Genomic DNA, 20,897 nt, shown 5'->3' on the forward strand with positions numbered 1-20,897 from the left:
ATGTGAAGTGCACAGGAAAACCTTAAGAAAGGAGGAACAAAGTCTTGACCTTAAATGAATATATGGTATTATGCCATATCCCTTTAACAAATATTAAGGTGACATGCATGAATACACTAATAGATAAATTCAAGTCTCAGTGTTGGTCTCTAAACAAATTGCTGAAATGGTGATGAAAATAAAAACACCAAACTAAGTAACTGAGATTCACTAGCACCTTTCTTGCTAAACAAAGTGTTGTTCTGATAGTAGGATTACATTTCTGTAATGCTAAAAAAGATTTGCAATCTCTTAATATATCTCAGAAATGGTATGGAAATAAAGAATTCCAACTTTTGCTCTGGATTTTTGCATTTTATGAAAATATTTCGTTATTTGTAGTTAAAAGAATTACAGCCTGTTCAGCTAACCTATAAAAATACTGTAATAAAGAAGACATCTCACTGGAACGTCTCCCATCAACTGATGAGATGGTAGCCAAACCACATCAGATCCTGATTCTCAGGTCCCTGGTGGAACTTTTGCAACAACCTTCAAATTATAATACCTTTACCGACAGCAGCACTACCTTTACGTTCAGCTAGGTAGCAATATAAACTCAAAGCCTTCTCTTTTCATAGGAGCTATTATAAACCCATAGTATCTTAGCAAAACTCTGCATTCTTAATAATGCCAATTCCGAAGGTCTTTAAGTTAACAAAAATTCAAAACATCTACTTGGTAGACTCATTTTAAAGAGCTTGATATACCGAATTTTGGAGGAAAAAGTGACTGGGGAAAGCAGGAAAGTAACACAGCAAATGTAATTAAATGATACCAAGTAGTACATTTATTTCAGATAGTAAGTCAGCTTCTGACAGTGAGATGCATTAGAATATCATCTCTGAAGGTGAAGGATGGAAGGAAGGCCTGTTGGTCAAGATACTGTGTTTGTACAGTGCCTAGCACAATGAGGTCCTGGTCCTTAACTGGGGATCTCAGGTGCTCCAGCAAAACCAGGGTGTTAGGCTTTAGGAGAATGGACTGCATAAACAGTTTTGAAATGGCAATCCATGACATGGGCTAAATGACACCTAAGCAGCAGACTTCACCTTTTAAGCTCTGCAAGAGAGAAACTTGGTCCAATAGGTCTTCTCCAACTCCGGTTTTATTATTCATTCTCCATCTACCCACCCGCTCTGTGCACAGTTAAAGCAACGTTCACTTGTCCCACTGCAACATGGTGAGCCTCTTGGAGATCAATCCCACTTCAGTCACCACATATAAGAGGGCGGAAAAAAGAGCAGCTGGTCTCGCCCTCCTCTACTCCAATAATAGACTCAGTGTCTGGCAGGTGCAGAGACTCAACACCAAGGCTGGGCTGAGAGTTCATGGAGATGAGATTCTTACTATGCACCGTAGATTCTTCCAGCAAACTGCTGCCCATCAGTGACTCTAGTGTGGAAAAAAAGGGTAAAACAAAATTCTCACAATTTATTGATACTCTAATATAAGATGCCACCCTTCAAGTCACACAGACTTTTTCCCTAGACACCTGCTTTATCTGTTCCTACTCTTTGGGCATCCAGTGCTCCAATGGATGGTTACTCCTATATTGTTTAGAATGGTGGGATCTCATGCAGGCTTGGCTTTCTCTTTAAATAATTCACATTGCATAAAAAGCAGGCTGCTTACAAGAATACATAACAAAGGGCACAAATTCCATGTAAAAAAAGATACTAGATTCATGTTGATTTTGAAAACAATAAACCTATCTGTCCTTTGACCACAATATAAGAAATACACCTTTGTCTTCTATCCTAGAAAAGGGGAAGGTGAGCAATCCATCCTCATCTCCAAAAGGAACTCTCTTTTATTCCTTACTGGCTTGTAGTCTTGTATTTTCAGGACAAACATCTTCCCTTCTCTTCTACCATCCACTAATTCTTTCGTGCACTTTTTCCCCACACAGAGTGCCCTCTCTTCCTTACCTGGCTCTTCTCGCTCTCTGCTGACAGCTGTTCCAATTCGGGAGTGGTGTTTCTTCATATGCACATTTCTGCTACCACTCTGGGAAAATGTCTTCCCACAAATTTGGCACTGATGGGGCTTCACTCCTTGGAGTAAAAGACAGAAAAAATATCCCAAGAATTACCAAATGGGAATAAAGACCTCTTAAACTAAGAAGCCAGTAACTAACTGCTTTGAAATGGCTGTTGACATCACTGGTGCTGATTACCAGTGAAGAAAAAAAAAAAAAGAGAGAGAGAGAGATGGAGAGCAGCAAGTTTCCAGAACAGAAGAGTTTTAGATATCAGTATTGCCAGCTGTTGGAAAACTCAAATATAAAGATTAACATAAAGTCTTCAAGTCTGATTTATGAGAGGGAACAAGTTATTCAGAATCTCTTACTCAGTGACATGGAAATATTTGATGTCCCATGCTTAGAATAAAATGGCCAAAAGCAAGGAAGCAGAGGCAAGGAAGCTATCTCCTGCCATCACAGAACCAATTGTAGCATCTGGTTTACATTACTGAGCAGAGACTGAATGATGACCTGTCACTGTGAAAGGATTTCCATTCTACTGAGCAGTCTATTATTTTCACACTATAACAAGCATGATGTCCATAGGTGTGAGCTCAATAGCATGGAAGCCAAGGAGACAGGAAAGAAAAAGCATGGAGAACTCAAGTAGTCCCAAAAGTTAATACCCCAATAAAATCTCCCCTTCCCCAAACATGCCATATTCATCATGTGCTGATGATATTTAAGATAGATCAATCAAAACAGAAGTCAGGAGCTTTGAAACACTTGTGAAATATATTTCCATCTAATACTTCATCCAATTACAAGTACGTACTATTAAGAAGGAAAACCCTACCTACGGCAGAAATCCACTCATGAGGGATTTCAGATTTGCACAGCTTTGATTAATACATAGAGGTGCTAGATTCTCTCTTTTAAATAAGACAATGGCAGATATGAAACATATCCAACTTCATGACATTTTAGAAACAATTTAAAAAATAAATTTAAAAACTGTAATTTGAATTTAGAAACATAAAACTTAGAAACAGAAACAACAGAAAAGATTAAAGTGTACATGCTACAGGCAACACAAAGGAAGTTGTGAAAAACTATAACCAGAATTCCTGTAGAAACCAGGGGATCTTTCTTAAGGAAATAAAATCAAAGTCCTACAATAAAGATCCTTCCTCAGATAGGTCACAGAATGTCAGACAAAGACTCTTACCTGAGTGGACAACCAAATGTTTCCGAAGGCTGGAGTATTCAGCAAAGGAGCGACCACATCCCTGTGCCTCGCACAGAAAGGGTTTTTCCCCTACAAGGGAAAAGTAAGTTCTTAGATTTTGGGATTGCAACTTGATCTGATTGTCCAAGTCCCTGAGAACTGCCTGGAGATCTCTACCCCATTCTCCCTTTTGGCCTTACATGCAACAAAATTAAATGGAAATTACACATATGCTTCCTAAGGCTTTTAAAGCATTCTCTTCATCAGCTTTCAAGAGGAAATACTGTCATTCTTTCTAAAATATTCTTACATCATCATTCACTGAAAGCAAAGTCAGGGTCTACTGTTTCTAAATAGATCTTCCAAGTATATAAACACCAAATGAGTAACATAAAAGTGCCTGGACTATGATATCTCTTTTATATGCCGTTCTTAACAACCAGCTCTCTGCTTCACACTCTCCCAGGATCCTCTTCCCTTTCTGCCTCTCAGTGCCAAAAATCCTATTAACTGTATTTCCCTTCAAATCAGATTCTATACTTTATTTCAGATAAGGTTGAAGTTGGCAAAACCCTGTGAGAGGTGTGTCAGACATTTATATTTATGTCTGGAGGAACAATAATTCAAAGCACAATTTGTTCTCATAGGCTGAAATTTGTTATTTTTATTTATCTCCGCAACTGTTTTTCTATTTGTCTAAATTATGATAAATTGAGAGGTGACTACACTAATGCAATGCAATATAATCTGTTCTGAACACCCTCTTAATAAAGCTTTAGAAGTTACCTAGAGGTAACTTTTGCCTGCAACATCCACTAAAGAACTCAATATACTATGTTTAACACTATGATTTCAGGTCTTTACCTAGACTACTGTATCAGAGTAACAGCAAGTCCACAGGAGATTAAGCAAGCTATTTTAGCTATTTTATTGTCTAACATATACATAGTTCTTTCAGAGTAAACTTTTTAAAAAGTTGTTTCTACTGTGATTTTGCGTTTAGAAGTCCTCTCCCTACAGTTAATTTCTCAGCTTCTTATCTACTTATTCAACAGATCTGAGCAAAAAGGCTCATCACAGCATGTCCTGATTGGTGTTAAAAAGCTGAAATATGTAGCAGATTCTCAAACACTGATTGTACATTCTGGCTTGTTATAAATAATTAAAACTTCAAAAGAAAGAGGAAAAACTACCATTGACAAAAATAACAGCACACAGTTCCATCTATAAGAAGCCCTCAGTCTATTTACACCTGCAGTTTTGTAACACCTTTGGCCTGATTAAACTCTTAATTGCACATTATCGATTTGCAGTTAAGAAAGTTATTATTTACTCCTCCAGAAGCTACTATGTTGGTTGCAGAACACTCACTCTGTCATGGAGGATTGTGCATGTGTCAGCTGGGCCTATTAACTTTATCTGCACCTTGGCCGGGAGCTTTAAGTGCAAAAGAAAACTTCAAAAAATGTGTCTGCTGTTACTATACATTCAAGATTTTATTATTGGTACATATAATCTCTAACTACATCCCAACATCTGCCCCCAAACTGTATGTTCTAGCTAGACTACAAATTCTTTAAAATAGCAACCTTCTTCCATGTGTATCTGCAAACTACATACCACATGGTAATGTTTAAGTAAGGCAGAAGACATAAACAGCTGCTGGCAGCCCACATAATCTGCAATTTCATTTTACTAGAGAGGCCTTGTGCTCTCACAGTTGTCAAGGTTATTTTGGAATGTTAACCAACTGTAATGCAATGCTACTTTCCTAGGCCATCAGGGAATCTCTAACAATATTCTGAGAGGCTTGAACTGGGCCATTTGTTTAAGTGGTGTGATAACCCTGAGGCTTAAAAAACCAACCAACCAAAACTACCAGAATATTCACTATGAACTTTGCTGACTATTAAATTGCTGATCATTTCAGCAGTAACTTGTGTGCCTCTCTCAAGCAGCTTTCTAGGATAAAAACACATACAGCAACTTATGTTGTCAAGACTTTGGCTGGTACACCAACTTCTAAAAATATTAACAAGGTGGGATCAAATTCCCCAGAGGAGACAGCATAAATAAACCATCTATAAAATACAGCACTACGAAATAAAGACTCTTGTTTTATTTAATATAAAAAGCTGAGCATGAGTTAAGCGTACATAAGCTCCAGTATATGGTAACATCCCAATTTAGCATTAGCACAAAGAGAGCAGATGTCATGCCAAAATGCTGTATTCTAATTATTGCCTTTTTCTATTGGACTTTGCTACTATATTTTTGCTATTCATTCCACCGTATTCCTCATTTCCCTAAATTTCCCAAATGTAGTCATTCTACAGGCAGCATGGGTAACATAAACTAGTCAGGTTCAGCCAGATGTCAGTACAGCTACAATTGTGTCCACCAGGACTCCACACTGGAGAAATATCTAAGCTATTGTGCCTTTCAGGAATTTAAAATAGCTTCTTTATAAAAAACAATTGCAGCAGTCATGCTGACTAACTCTTCCCTTGGGAAAAGTCTAGTTTCTCCCCAAAACAACACATGCCTTCCTTCATCAACCCTCCCTTCATCAAACAGCTTGAGGGGGGGAGGGAATCTTCAGAGCACAGGTCTGAGCAGAGGACAGCATCATCATATAGTATTTGAAGGGTTAAACCTGTGTGAAATTATACAGGATAGTAAAGGCGATAAGCAGTTGATTAATTTGACTTATAGATCAATGTGACTTAATAAAAAAGGGACATTAATGAAGGGCAGGAATAACATTCTCAGAAGTTAGAGGACAGAGGAGGAAGTGGTGTATTCCTCAGTAAAGACCCCACCTCTGCAGACCATAAATAGGTGAGGTCTAAAACACACCAGTGTGAATTCGTAGGTGGTTCTTCAGATTTCCAGCTGTCGTGAACTGTTTCCCACAGCCCAGCTCTGTGCACACAAAGGGCTTTTCACCATTGTGAGTTCTCATGTGCACCTTCAGCCTCTGCAAGACATAGAAACTTTTTCCACAGCCTTCTGCTGGGCAGGTGAAAGAGCGGTCGTTCCTGGAAAGCAACAAAACAGCCATTTCACTACCAGCTACTGCAATGTATTTATGATGAACACTTGACTACTGTTGTAGTTTTACATAACACTGCTCGCTTAATTTTTTGATTAAATAAAAAGCAGAAACATTTAAACCAAAACTAATAATATCACAAAATGGAGAGACTCAACCAAAATGAGTGATCTAAATCAGTCCTAAGGAACTAGAGTCTGGGTGGTCCAGCATATTACTTTGCCTATTCCCTACTCAGAATGATTTAGTAAAGCGGTGCAACAGATTATATAGGAACATTGTGGAATTTCAGTCACTGGAGGATCTAAAATCTGTACATATAACATATGCAATTACTGCTGGCCTTGTCCCAGAGCTAGATGATGGGCTCATGTCTATTGGAGTCCTTCACAGTTTTAAAGCCTCTCATCTACAGTTTACTGCTCATTTCTTAGCTAAAAAAGATTAGGGTCATTTGTTAGAGTGAGCAACTTTTTTCAAGGATATATAAAAATATGATAGCATCCTACAAGTTCTAATGTTCACTATACCACAAAAGTGACAGTGGTGCTTTTTATTGAGCACTTGTTAAAATACAAATATAGAATCATAGAATTGTTTAGGTTGGAAAAGACCTTTAAGATCATCAAGTCAAACTGTTAACCTAGCACTGCCAAGTCCGCCACTAAACCATGTCCCTAAACACCACATCTACACGTTTTTTAAATAAATATCTCCAGGGATGGCGACTCAACCACTTCCCTGGGCAGCCTGTTCCAATGCTTGACAATCCTTTTGGTGAAGAAATTTTCCTCATATCCAATCTAAACATCCCCTGGTGCAACTTGAGGCCATTTCCTCTTGTCCTGTCTCTTGTTACTTGGGAGAACAGACCAACACACCCACCTCACTACAACCTCTTTTCAGGTAGTTTTTTAACTTTTCTAACCTTTTCTCCAAACTAAACAACCCCAATTCCCTCAGTTGCTCCTCACAAGACCTGTGCTCTAGGCCCTTCAGCAGTTCCATTGCTCTTCTTTGGACCCACTCCAGCACCTCAATGTCCTTCTTGTGGTGAGGGGCCCAAAACTGCACACACTATTCCAGGTGCAGCCTCACCAGTGCTGGGTACAGGGGCACAATCACTTCCCCCCCACTCCTGCTGGTCACACTATTTCTGATACAAGCCAGGATGTTGTTGGCCTTCTTGGCCACCTGGGCACACTGCTGGCTCATGTTCAGCCAGCTGTCAACCAACACCCCTAGGTCCCTCTCTGCTGGGCAGCTTCCAGCCACTCTCGCCCAAGCCTGTAGCGTTGCAGGGGGTTGTTGTGACCCAAGTGCAGGGCCCAGCCCTCAGCCTTGTTGAACCTCACACAACTAGCCTTGGCCCATTGATCCAGCCTGTCCAGATCCCTCTGTAGAGCCTCAAGGAGAGAGATCTCCTCAAGGAGGTCAACGCACCTGCCCAACTTGGTGTCATCTGCAAACTTACTGAGGGTGCGCACTTGATCCCCTCATCCAGATCATTGATAAAGATACTAAACAGAACTGGCCCCAGTACTGAGCCCTGGGGAACACCACTTGTCACTGGCCACCAACTGGATTTAACTCCATTCACCACAACTCTTTGGGCCCGGCCATCCAGGCAGTTTCTACCTAGCAAAGAGTACACCCTGTCCAAGCCACGAGCAGACAGTTTCTCCAGGAGAATGCCATGGGAAACAGTGTCGAAGTCTTTACTGAAGTCTAGGTAGACAACATCCACAGCCTTTCCCTCATCCACTACAGGGGTCACCTTGTCACAGAAGGAGATCAGGTCAGTCAAGCAGGACCTGCTTTTCATAAACCCATACTGATTGGGCCTGATCACCTGGTTGTCCTGTACATGCTGCACAATGGCACTCAAGATGATCTGCTCCATAACCTTCCCCAGCACCAAGGACAGACTGACAGGCCTGTAGTTTCCCGGGTCCTCCTTCCAGCCCTTCTTGTAGATGGGCGTCAAAAATATTCTACACTGAACACTGACAAGGACCTGCAAAAATAATCTAAATCTGGTCAAAGTGTTTCAACACAAATGACTTAAAGCAAGCAGCAGGCCTAGTATTTCTAACAGTAATATCAAGTTTTCACAGTTTGTTGATGTAAAAAACTAATGCTATCCCACATACAGAGCAGAGTTTTCAAAGTCATGACAACATATAGCTTTATTCTGCTCACCGGTGTGTTTTCAGATGATACTTGAAGTGAGCTGGCCACACAAATGTCCGATCGCAGCCCTCAACTGTGCACTTTAGCTTCCTTTCCACACGAGATAAATGAGGAATGGGGCTAGAGTCTTTCGGCTGCCCATCTCCTGAGCAAAGATGAACATTTTCACCTGAAAGAAAAAAAGCCCACCAAAATATAAAAAATATACAGATTACTATAATGTGTCAAATTTAGTACATAAAACCAGCATCATATATGATACAGAACTGTAAAGCAGGTATGTGCCTGGCTACCAACTTTACCATGTCCTACATGCTGCTGCCTAGCCCATAACAAGGATCAGACACAGATTTACAAACCTTACCAGGACCATAAACTATTCCAAACAAGCTATCTGTATCAGATCAGCTGCTACCAGAAGAGGCTTATCACAAGAAGAATAGAAAGCCAATGCATCAAAAATTGTAAAAATGGTCTCTATATCAATACCAACCAACCACTTTTAAGTATCAGCCAGGATAACTACTTTTAAAAACACCATAGCTAAAAAAAGAGTGATATTGCACTTGTTTGCAATATTTATTAAAATAATTGACAAAGCATGTGACAAACTCCATTTATATATTCTCCAGAAAGCCGATCTCCAAAGCCAGTGGAGCTAAGAAGAAAGTATGAATTACAGTATGCATTAAAAAATATAGACAATTGAAAGCAAAAATGAAAGTTGAAATACAAGCAGCTGCAGTCAGAAAGAATAGATTGTTCTGTATAATTCTGTCCCTGATTATTTGAACATGTCTGAACAGATGAAAAGCAAGAAAGAGTGAAAGAGAGGAAGAAACAAGCTGAAACTAGGGGCCCTGTATGGAACATTCAACTTTTGAGTCAGAATCAGGGGATTTCCTACCATTATTGCCTGCTTTGGCATTCTTAGCGAGCTGTGCCCGAGTGGCAGCAATTAAACTATCATGGGCCAGTTCTTGCACTCGCAGGAACCATGGGGTACTGCTGTCTGTGCTATCATGAGAGAGAAAGTCATTCCCAGAATCTTCCGCTTCATCTTGAACAAACACCAAGTGCTCTGCTGGAGACCCCAGCCCTAGAAAAGAAGACAACTTCATGAAACAGAAGGATAATGTAAGAGAGGAAAATTTATTTTTCTTCCCAAAGGCTAGTGTTCATGGCATAGGTACAATAGCTGCACTGAAAAAGTCTTCACTGACTTCCACAGTGTAGAAAGCTGTTGATGATTAAATGCTCCTGAAATATCCAATAATGTGCATCAAATTTAATGATCTTTCCCCTTCAGAAGCAGAGGGGAGAGAGTTGTACTTGTATCTCCTGCATTCTGCTTCTGAGACATATCCAGACAGATGACAAAGAGAAGAATTACCTGCTCTTGTTAGGTTGAGAAGAATAAATGAAGTGCTGTCACTGGGCTGGAGGTCTTGCAATAAACTGGAAGTCTCTGGAGCTGACAGAAGTTCAGATGGTTTCTGTACATTCTGTGCCCTTGCTTCCTCTCCATCAGGGCCCACATTTACCTGGAGACTTCTCAAGACAGCAGATGAAGAAACATCTTTGGAAGAACTAGTGTGACTTGGAGAAGTGAGATCTCTTTCATCATCTACTGAAATAAAGTGAAACCAGAGCAAATAAAAGTATAAATACACTATGACTAAAAGACACCTATGAAGTTATTTTTCTAGAAAATAATTAGAACTTGAGAGATACTGGAGGAGGAAGGAATTTTCTAACTAAACAGACTTCACTGTTAAATGAGAAAAGCTTCAGTCACCCTTCTGAATGTGTTCCTCCATACCTGGAATGCCTTATCAGCAAGAGGCAGTGGACTGCAGTGGTGCAGTAAAGACAGCTGTATGAAGGGCATGCTCGCAAAGATCTGCCTCACAGATTTTACCTGGCAACATAAGTCTGTTGCATTCTGAGGTCTCAGGAACAGGAAGGAGAGAAAGACAGGTGATGTCTTTTGGTTCCGATTCCACCAGCCCTTGCCCCAGTGGAATAGAAGTATTCTGAACAAACTGAACCAGCAGCTGAAAAAAGATACCGAAGATTAGGTCAAGAGCAGCACAAATCATTAAAAAAGGTACTAAACCCAGTCCATTACCCCCTACTGTCTTGTAGGAGACAATGAATATACTCCCATGAATACACAAAGGAAATGGAAGGTTTTCAATTTACACCAATGACAAAGAAAGCATTGTTTGTGCTAAGTACCTATAAAATTCTTAGTTCTTTATCATACAATGAACAGCTCTGGATCATTGCAGACTACTCTGAAGGTTACTTAGGCTATATTCCTTTTTAATTAATCTTTTAGCAAGGTAATTTTACCAATGTATGGCATGTTCTAAGGCATATATTCCTTTTTCATTCATCTTTTACCACTTACCACTACACTCTAACCTTCCAAGTAAATGTTTTCCATGCTCAGCCTTTGGTACAGGTATTTTTAAACATCTTTAAATACTTAACTGAAAGAAAGTTGGCCTTTTTTAGACAAAAAAAAGCAAGCAAAATACTAGTTGCAAAGATGTCTAGCTAATAGCTATTCAAAATAGGCAGATCATGATCAGAGGAACAAGGCTGGAATGGCAAGGGAGAGAACACAGACAGCCTTATCCACCCAGATCAGCTACTCCTAAAACCATCAAAGATGGACAATTAAAGGCATTGTTCTTAGTGTGAAACCCACCCACTAAGAGGATTCATCAGAAGAAACCCTCTCCAGAACACTATGCAAAATAAGGGGGACTACTGCATAAGGAGGTATAGGATTTACACTGGGATGCATTCCCTGGGGGAGACTTTGGGACTGATCAAGAGATTTGGGGGTTTCTACAGGACTTATTATGCACTGTTTAAGGGAAAGGCCAAAGGCAGGAAAAGGAAGGGATCAAGGTGCAGCAGGGCAGAACAAACACAGGAAAATGGAGAGGGGAGGATAAAAGAGGCCCATTACATGGAAGCAGGAAATTGGTCAATTCAGTTGTCTGGCGCAGCCTAACCATCACAGTCAGTCCTGTATTCTTATTAAACTCCATTCCTAACTATTTCCTTTGTGATCTTGCTCTCTAAGAGTGCGTGTATGCGATATGCTAGTGAACTCCAAGACAGACTACTTGGTAAATAGAACGAGAAGTGTGGGGACATATCCCCGAGGAATCCATTAAGGTTTTCTCTAGGCAGCAACGCCTGGAAACAGAATCAGGCACTTTGCACTGCCTGTATTTATGTGGGTAAAGCTATGACTGTCCTACCTGTGTTCATCTGTGTGGCACCAGTCACATCTGTACAGTGTGTGTGTGTGAGCACCTATTTGAAAATTGTACTAAACTTCACTAATGGCTGGATCTAAGATCAGAAGTAAGGTGCAGCACTCATCTGGATGGGCCCAGGAGGTGAGAGATGCCTGGGGCATTCAGTCCAGCTGATTTAACGTAAATCAGCTCTGGCAATGCAAAAATTACTTCTGGCTAACTCCTAAAAATCTTGAGTTATAAAAAAGGAACCTGACATTTGAAAAGGAACTGGAAGTCAGAGAAATGCCTTTCCTCAGCCCTGAACGTCTTCCCATATTTAAACAAGTTCAGAGCAGCAAAGCATGTGCTTTGTGTACTCATTCTGTCCCCCAACAACATCTCAAGCTTCTGTCAGCCTACTGGATATAATGCTAGATTCCTCTTCACCTCCAAGGCACAGACACAGAAATGACTCTCTTTTTTCCACTACCAGTGCCACAGAAGTCCCTACTAAAATATTCTGATTTAACAAAGGAAGTGCTGCTGGGAGATAGGAGATAACATAGCCCAGCTTTTGCAATGGACTTGAACTAATTCTTCCGTGAACTCCACAAGCTTTGTAACAAACACAGTCTCAAATCCCTCCCCTGTATGGAATTAAACTTCCACAGACCAGAAAGACTGAAAGGAATAATTTGTAACAGATGCAGACACATTCTCCACATTTCAGAGAAAACACCCCTCAAAAACCATATATAGGATCCACTTATTTGGCTTTAAGTTCTGTCAAACAGACTTACTCCTGTACTCACATTCTCAAAATATTTTGAAAAAAACAGACAAAAGAAATAGGGAAAATAACAATACAACAAAAACTTAATCCTCAAGTCACTATTCCTTATCTCTAGGAAACTCTTTGACACAAAGATCCTGCATTCTGCTGCTGTCTAGCAAACAACCGTATGGAACAGACTTCCTTTATCTTTGGCATTCAAAAGGAAATTGTACAAGATAATTATTCAAAAGCTACTACCCTCATTGGGACATATTTAAGCACACTTTCATGCAGAGCCCAGATGGAGCTGTCTGTGCAGAGAGATGGTTCATCAGTGTCAAAAGAAACAAAGTAAAAAAGCTTATGATTGAAACCCAACAGTCACTAATAATTTGTTTCTTATTGTTTATGTTGTGATTGTCTTAGTATTTAATTTTCAGAACTACTAGCACCCAATTCCAACTTATTTCTATAGCAGATACCAGCCTTTTGAGCGTCTCCTACACCAGGATGAAGTTCATTAAATCAAAGAAACTGCAAAGAAAACTTAATAGTTTGGGCTCTGATATCTTGATGCTTGTTTCCTCTCACAAAACCACTGGAAATACTGATGCTTCCTCAAACAGTTTTACCTGAAAGAGTTACTGCTGTCAGAGCCCTGAAACTGTAATTGCCCTGAGTGGTCTCACCTAGCTCCCACCCACACCCTCCCCCAGGGGCTCCATTTAAACCCGGGGCTCCACTTAAGGTCAGCCTATGCTCCCTAGTTCCTTCTCAAGCTGTGTTGAAGGTTTACTTGTCTCAAACTCCATCTCCTGGACAGAACTCTGACTTTTACTGCATCAGTGTCTCCAGCTGCGTCTTCTGCTACTCCTGACTGGACTCTCGGGATAGGGCCTGGGCCTGGTTTGTCACTTTACTTTGTCCAGGGCTGTGGATGGACCCTCTCCCTGCCAGTTTTGCTCAGGTGCTACAGTATTGTGCCGCGGTCTGTGATCACCCTCAGCTCCCCCTCCCTTAGGAGAAGCCTGTCATCACTGACAACTATGAATGTAAAAATTCAGTATTGAAAGTAATTAATATGGCAATATATCACTTGAACTAGGCCACAAGCCCAACTGCAGTTTGAAAGGTTAGCACTTTTTTCCTCTTAGGTATATTATAAGATTATCCAGAGGCTCCAGTTAGAAGAGGAAACTATTTTTATGTTGTCAAAAAAATACACAGGCGATAAGAGACAGTCCCTCCCCCAAGACCATGGATTCTAATTTAAGATTGAAAAATAGGAGAAAGATAGGTAAAAGGAAAAGAGAGTTAGGAATAACAGAGCAAGGCCACCAGAAGAAAGAAGTTGGGACTAAAAAATGTGAGCAGCAAGATAGCTCTAAATTACTGGATTGTCTTTCATTTAAAAGCTGTTCATGATCCTCATTCCACCATGAAACACTTGTTCTATGGGCTCCTCTATTTTTATACAGAGAGCCTTGGATAAAACTTTCCTCCTACAATAGGAAAGCTTTGCTTCAAACCCTCCACTTCCACACAGCAACATTAAGCCACTAAGGAAAAGCAAAATGCAGCAGACACAAACAGATGCTCAGAAGAAAACAGATCCTTTTAATTTTCTTTGTAAAGTAATAACAAGCTAGTACAGAGAATCAAAAGGGGGTAAAAGAAGCAGAAGTAAACAAAAGGACATGAATCATGCTCATTATTAAAATCTGGAACTAAAAAACAGAACCCTTCCTATAAACTAAAGCAAACTAATAGCCAACTTTACACGAAATAATTCAGAGAAAATAATTTTAATGTGACAGATGTATCTTGACAAGTACTTTCACAAACCTTTCTTCCTGTTCAAAATCATGCAATACCTTTGTGACAACTACAGCAACTGGAATATGGAAAAAACCTCATTACAAAGACCGTGTCATGCTTTCTTAAGTTTCTTTTAATTTGATTTTGCAGCTGAAACCAAATAGGAAATTGTAAGGGTATCTGTTAACTGGCTAGTGAGCATAAAAAACAGACTAGGAACTGAAGAGGTGATAAATTAAATGTGCAGATACACAAACTCTAACAAACTACAGATAAGAGAGAGTAACAAAGACCAGAACTCCTGGGGCACTGATGGATAGGCCATTGCAGGAACTACTGGAGTGTGACCTTGCAGAAATTCAACCAGAAAATTTGTAAGAAATAGGAAAAATATTATAATTGGTTACCAGAACACATCTCATAGGCAAGAGCAAACTCCTCATGGGATATGGGGGAAATTTTGGGACCAGGTAAAACTCACTATTAAGACGTCTTAAGAGGAGGCTGTGAAAATGTGAAAAACTTATGGAGTTTAGGGGTAGGGTCAAAGGTGGGGAGAGGGAGTGATCAAGGAGGATAGGAGAGGAACAATCACGTGGAACAGGAAGGGGGTGGGGGATAATACGGGTCAACCACATGTTAGCAGGCTGCAGGTCAGTATGCCGCTCTGCCTTGTCACTGTACTCTATCACATCTTCTTTCAAACGCTGTTTCCTCCTAAATAGTTTCCAAGTATATTCCTCCAGTTAACTTCATGTTGGACTAGCCTGTGAATAGGAGGAAACCACAATCCAGAAACCCAAGATCCTGGCCAGAGGCTGGATTAAAAAGCCCAGGGTCTGGAGATGGATACTGGAAGGTCTCAAGGTTTGGCAAAGACTGGACAGATGCATGACTGTGAGTACGCATTTCAGCTGAGTGAGGGCACATGTGTGATACACAAATTTCAAGCCTGGTTACCCGATGAGTAGGAACAGGATTAGGCCATTTGTGGTCTTCCTGTTCCATGTGAATGCCATTTGTGTTTGTGGGTGCCTGTATACTGTCCTGCCACGTTTTAGTGTTTACAGCTTGTGTGTGTACTGTCTATGTGTGCATGAGGGCATATTTGCAGTTCAGGCTCATCCTCACTTCTGTGTGCACCTGGAAACAGTCCAGGGGACTCTTGTCTGAAGGACCAGGAGGGGAGGAATCTCCTGGATGCTACAGTTCATCAGATTCCATAAACACATAATATCTGGCATCGCAAACAGGATACAGATAGGCTGTAACTATTCCTGAGGTGGCAACTATAGAATCCCTATGAAAGGAGGGGACTGATCCTTCTGCAAATATGGCCAAAGTGCTACAATTTGTAACCAAGCAGACAGGACATCTTGGGGCACCTGACGAGGAATAGTTAGGGAAGCTGAATGTACAGAATATTAACAGAATACAAAAGGAATGATAAGTGGTGTGAGGTGGCTTTATTCTATAACCAAGATACACCTTGGAATTTGAAACAATTTTTAATATTGATTGCAAAAGGACATCCTTGATTTAGAGATTAAAACTTTATGGGTCAGATGTGAGTAATACAGAGAGAATCTATAAGCCTTGGAGGGACAAAATGGGCAAAGTTCAGCTACATCTTGCTATGAAGATTTTTTTTTTTTGGTTCTGGCATATCACCTTCTTGAATATAACCTCATTTTACTCCTGCAAACACCACATAACTCTGAAAATCCTGTAAGTAATGTAGACAGTGTATGTACTAAAAAGGTAAAATATTTATTGGCTCTTGTCCCTAAACAAATAATTGTCATCCCTGCTAGTCAACAAGAGATGGTTGGACAGAATAATCCCAGTGTCTGTCACAGCAAGCAGTGCAGAATGCTTGTGCTACCAAGAAGCTTAGATAATGTCCCTGACCTGAGAGGGGAAAAAAAAAAAATCCAAAAAACCAAAAAGAACTGGGAACTCCTCCTAGAGATCCTTTGGGAAAAAATAAAACCAACAAATACTACAGAAAAAAAAAAAGAAAATATGGCCATCTGGGATGGATCAGGTTGAAGTTTCTGTCTCATAACAGACCCTCTTCATCAGATGATTCAAAAGCCAAGAAGTGTCAGGCAGCTGCTTTGTTTGAGGTGGGGATGGCTGTGAGGGACAGGGGGAGGAAGGTTCTCCAGTACTAACATTCAGCTCTATCCGCCCACTGGACAAATGGAGAGCTAGACTAGACTCCCAGAGCAGCAGGGACCATGTTTTTAATCGATATAGTTTCTGTTCTAAATTTAACCAGGGAACCACTACAAAATAAAGAGGTCAAAAGAATTTAGCAGAGGAGGAGGAGTGGAGGGGAGAGCAGAGCCTGCAGCTGAAGGGTGTGGAGAGCTGGAGACTCCTTAGCTAGCAACCGAGATGCCCCCCACCCATATAACATCTGGGGAATTAATTAATTCATAAGAGTCTCTCTTTGTGAGGCACTGATGAGGAGAGAGAGGAGAGGCTAAAATACCTTCCTGCACCCCCTTTTCAATAGCAAATTAAATTTGTAGACCAGAACTGTAGTTCACTTGATTGTGCTACAGCTAACCCCCCAAAAGCAGAAAGCACCCTGCAGTGGACCAGTGGGGTAGGGGTGTCTGGAAATATTTGCAATTGTAACAAATCACCCTGAAGGTTTAAAGCATACAAAATGCAGATCTTATCTGTTCCCTGAGGAATTCTGGTAATACAGATTTGAGGGCAAGGAGTCCAGAAGAAAAAGCAGATCCAGCTGCCTGTACAAACTGTCTCAAAGCAACATTGTAACTTCCTGTGAAAGAAAGATTCACCTCTACGCAAGTATTAAACATTTTCTGGCACACTGGTGGCTCCTTTAGGGATACAACCACTAGCAAAGAAGCTTATGCAAATCCATCCATACTGCCTTGATTAATATTATCTAGAAGTCACATAAATACAGTTAGCTCTTAATTAATACCTTTCTCACGTGGTAGGGGATATGAAAGACCATCTGTAAGAATTACAGTGCCATGGTTCACTAGGGGATATAAAATCATTATGGACTTTCAGAGATATTTGAACTGCTGTTTGGAAAAGGTGTAAAAAGGGTATCTACCAGTTTCACATCAAAGGAGAAGAAAATAGTACCAACTTAACACTCAGCTTTCATAATCAGAACCAGAAAGAGGGTGTGTATAGATTTGGTAATCCACGATGTGAATGAATCCAAATTTGTAGTATAAAATGGCCTTGATCCAAGTTAAGGAACAGGGTTTAGAAGAAGGTATCTGTGGAAAGGATGCTCTATGCAACAGGCCTGTTCCTACTGGATAATGGCCTACTCTGTTCCAGGTTTGCTGGGAAGGAAATGCAACTCTGCTATGGGGAAACAGAACTATTAAGTAAACAGGCCTAACTAACAAATACCTTACTGCAGCGAGGAAAAGACAAGGCCCACTTATAGCTCCTGTTTGAGGAATGAGGGAACAAGCATTCCAACTATCCTGGTCCCTGTCAGAAATAATCTATGGGAATCCACCCGCTCACAGACTGAAGTAACAAAGTCCCCCACCTTACCATTGAGAACTGTGAGAAAATTTGATTGCAGTTATGAGATATCAACCACAAGGCAAGAGAAAAAAACTCCTTGCAGCCCATGTGCAGTAACTCACAGGGTTACTATGAATTCGCAGCTACTTCACCTGAATAGTGTAATTGGAAGGACTTTGGCTACTCCATTAAAAAACAAATACCTTACCACATCACCTGGCCTATGATGAATTACCAGCATACCATCATAATTCTCTTTGGAATACCAGTTTAAGATACCTGCTGTATTGCATACGGATTGAAAAAGGATAGAAACAGAAGACTCAATAAAAACAATTCTATTTACACCTGTGAACTTCCCCACAAGGTACTTAATAGCACTACTAAGTCCTCTGCTCTAGAACCTTAGCTTTCTGAAGAGGTAAAGCTCAGACTCAGAAAAGCAAGGACACAAAGTGATACAGTCCTCTGCACTATTGCTATTCAGCCTAAAATAATTAAGGCAAAAAACAGAACAGGTAATAAATTGAACACAGTGTTACAATTGTGTTCAACATAACAAACTGCAGACTGTTGTATCTAGCAAATTATAGGTAAGAGTAACAAAGACCAGAACTCCTCAGGCACTATCAATGGGCCGCTACTGAAGTGAAATCTTGAAGAGCTTTAACCGGAACTTTTTTTAACTGGAAAGAGAATAATCTTGGATTATCTGAATGGGTCTCATAGGAAAGACCAAACTTATTATCCAATGTAACAGGGGCTGCAGGATGTGTAAAACTTAAAGTTTAGGGGGTGGATCAAAGGAGGAATCAAGGTGGGCAAGTGGAGAAAGAACCATGGGTAATGGGGGAGAAGAGACTCCAATCCTATGTCAGCTGGCCGGGTACACTGCTGTGTCTGATAACTGCAGTTGCTTCTGTCTACTTACTAAACATATTTCTAAATATTCTCCCCACAAGCGAGTGAATGCTAGTGAACTTCTAATCTACTAACATGTGAGAAGGAGGCAACCACAGCCTGAAAAACCCCAAGATTCCATCCAGAAACTGGTTAAAAAGCCCTAGGTCTGCGCACAGATACTGGAAAGACTTCAGACCTGGCAGAGACCGGAGACATCTGCGAATGTGAGTATGCATGAAAGTTAAGTGAGGGTACAGATACATTCCACTAACAAACTTTTGTGTTGTTCGTGCTGTTGGTGTTTACCCCTTAAAGGTGCTTTACCTGTGTATGTGTGAATACGTTTGTGGCCAGCTGCGCGTGCACTATGGGCACTTGTGTGCACATATACATCACTGCAATTCATGCTCAGCCGTGCTACCAGCTGAATCTGAGAACCATCCAGCAGCCTCACACCGAGCAACCAGGATCCCCTGGGTGCTGCTGCCTACTGCTTCTGCCAACTGCTTAATGGAAACACAAGTACTGTAAAAAACAGAACTGGCTGATGCTAATAGAGTAATCTAGACTCCCCAAAACTGAGTGAAGTCAATTTGGTTTGAGGGAAATAAGTAGTCAATACAGTAATTTATTTTATTCTTGTAAAGAACAAACATTATAATAGTGAAAAAATAATGTAACCTGGGAACAGGCAAGACTTTTGGCTAACACTTGAAAGGAGAGAAAAAAACCCTGCAATATTCTTTAGTCTTTTACCATTCAAATCAAAACATGGAATCATTAGAAGATGCCAGTGAAAACATTTTTAGAGTTAATATCTAAGCAGCAAACTGAATAAACTCATTTAACTTTTCTAAATGTTGCCCATCGGTGTTCATGGGAACCAAACCCAGTTCATAATTGCTCACCTCAGGTTTGGATTCTAACTCATCCGATAACATTGATTCAAGTGTCCGATTCCTGCAGCTGTCCTCAGCAAGGCACAGACTTTTTTTTTTTTAAGTTCAGAGAGAGCAACACTCCTTGCTTATTCTCATATTCTCCTAACTGTAGAACAGTGTGGTGGTCCTTCTGCAAGAAGCTGTGTTGCGCAAATATTCAATTTAACCTAAAAAACCAAAAAAGTAAATATAAAGGATAGGAACCAAAAAAAAAAAAAAAAAAGAGAGAGAGCACAGCAAAAAGAAGCAAGCAGATGTTGCACATAACTGTAAAATATACTTTGAAGTACTGGAAAAATTCATTTACACAGGTTCCTGCATTTCTGTTGTCATTGAGTCAGCAAAATAACATCTTAACACAGCAAAGTTAATTTTCAAAGGTTATTTTCCGCATTTTCTTTGTAACAGGTAATTTTCAATAGAAAATTGAATTGTTTGTCCTGGAAACTTGTGGGATCAACTGAAAATCACATAATGCATGCAAGAGACAAGGAGGCTGAATTCCTAGCCAACAAAACAGTGGAATTATTCAAATTGTTGATTAAAGACAACCATATACAAACAAGCTGTCACCAGGAAGCCTCTGCTTTTCCTGTCTGTTAAGATGTTACATTTCTGTTATGATAAATATCTTGATTAACACAGGTAAGTTAGAAGTTATTTCACAAATACCCATACAGTGTTTCTTCTGTGGGCTACAAGGGAAAACATGAACAAGCTTGTGTCTATTTCTGCCTACTGAGAAAGCACTCAGACGCTAGCGATGGAAGCAGAAAGTTTACTACGTACGGTTCTTCCCCCCCCTTCCATCACAATTACAAATTAAAAAATAATGAGAATACTGGACTAGTTAAAAAGAGAATCTAAAAGCCTCCCCCAAGTACTCTGACAGCAAGCAGGGCGGCATAAAATACTCCGTACAGGAGCCTAACCTTCTGCCGTGAAGGGACAACACAATAAACACAGTGAAAGCAGAGCAAGTCAGACTGACGCCCGCAAGCCTGGGCTCGGGAATACTCTCGCTCGTTCACCCGCTGCCCCCTTTCAGCCCGCACCCGGGAAGATGGGCCCCGAGAGACCCAGAGGGACAAGACCCGGAGCTGCCAGGCCTGGCTGCCCACGCCTCAGCCGGGATGGCACCGGCCGGAGCCCCGGGGGGGCGGGAGCCCACGG

The 20,897-nt window shown here is 40.6% G+C and overlaps 1 protein-coding gene across 1 annotated transcript; it reads right to left on the reverse strand.

The window, feature by feature from the left end:
• Positions 1–801: 801 nt before the first annotated feature.
• On the reverse strand, positions 802–19,893 carry ZNF410 (zinc finger protein 410). Its single transcript, XM_010087602.1, has 9 exons — positions 19,692–19,893; positions 10,403–10,538; positions 9,875–10,108; positions 9,389–9,580; positions 8,491–8,650; positions 6,093–6,274; positions 3,234–3,323; positions 1,971–2,096; positions 802–1,434 (listed from the first exon to the last, which is right to left on the reverse strand). Exons 1-9 carry the CDS (start codon positions 19,722–19,724, stop codon positions 1,250–1,252), a joined length of 1,338 nt encoding a protein of 445 aa, XP_010085904.1. The 5' UTR covers positions 19,725–19,893; the 3' UTR covers positions 802–1,249.
• Positions 19,894–20,897: the final 1,004 nt, after the last annotated feature.

Source organism: Pterocles gutturalis, unplaced genomic scaffold (genome assembly GCF_000699245.1).
Source record: "Pterocles gutturalis isolate BGI_N339 unplaced genomic scaffold, ASM69924v1 scaffold20416, whole genome shotgun sequence".
Taxonomy (NCBI): Eukaryota; Metazoa; Chordata; class Aves; order Pterocliformes; family Pteroclidae; genus Pterocles; species Pterocles gutturalis.

Bases quoted from the DNA above. Each gene is read 5' to 3' on its own strand.
- ZNF410 (XM_010087602.1), bottom strand. From the start codon at position 19,724: ATGTTATCGGATGAGTTAGAATCCAAACCTGAG. The intron at 9,581-9,874 runs GTAATTCTTCTC...CTTCTTTTCTAG, and splicing joins TCTCAACCTAACAAGAGCAG to GGCTGGGGTCTCCAGCAGAG. The intron at 6,275-8,490 runs GTGAGCAGAATA...GTTGCTTTCCAG, and splicing joins TATCATCTGAAAACACACCG to GAACGACCGCTCTTTCACCT.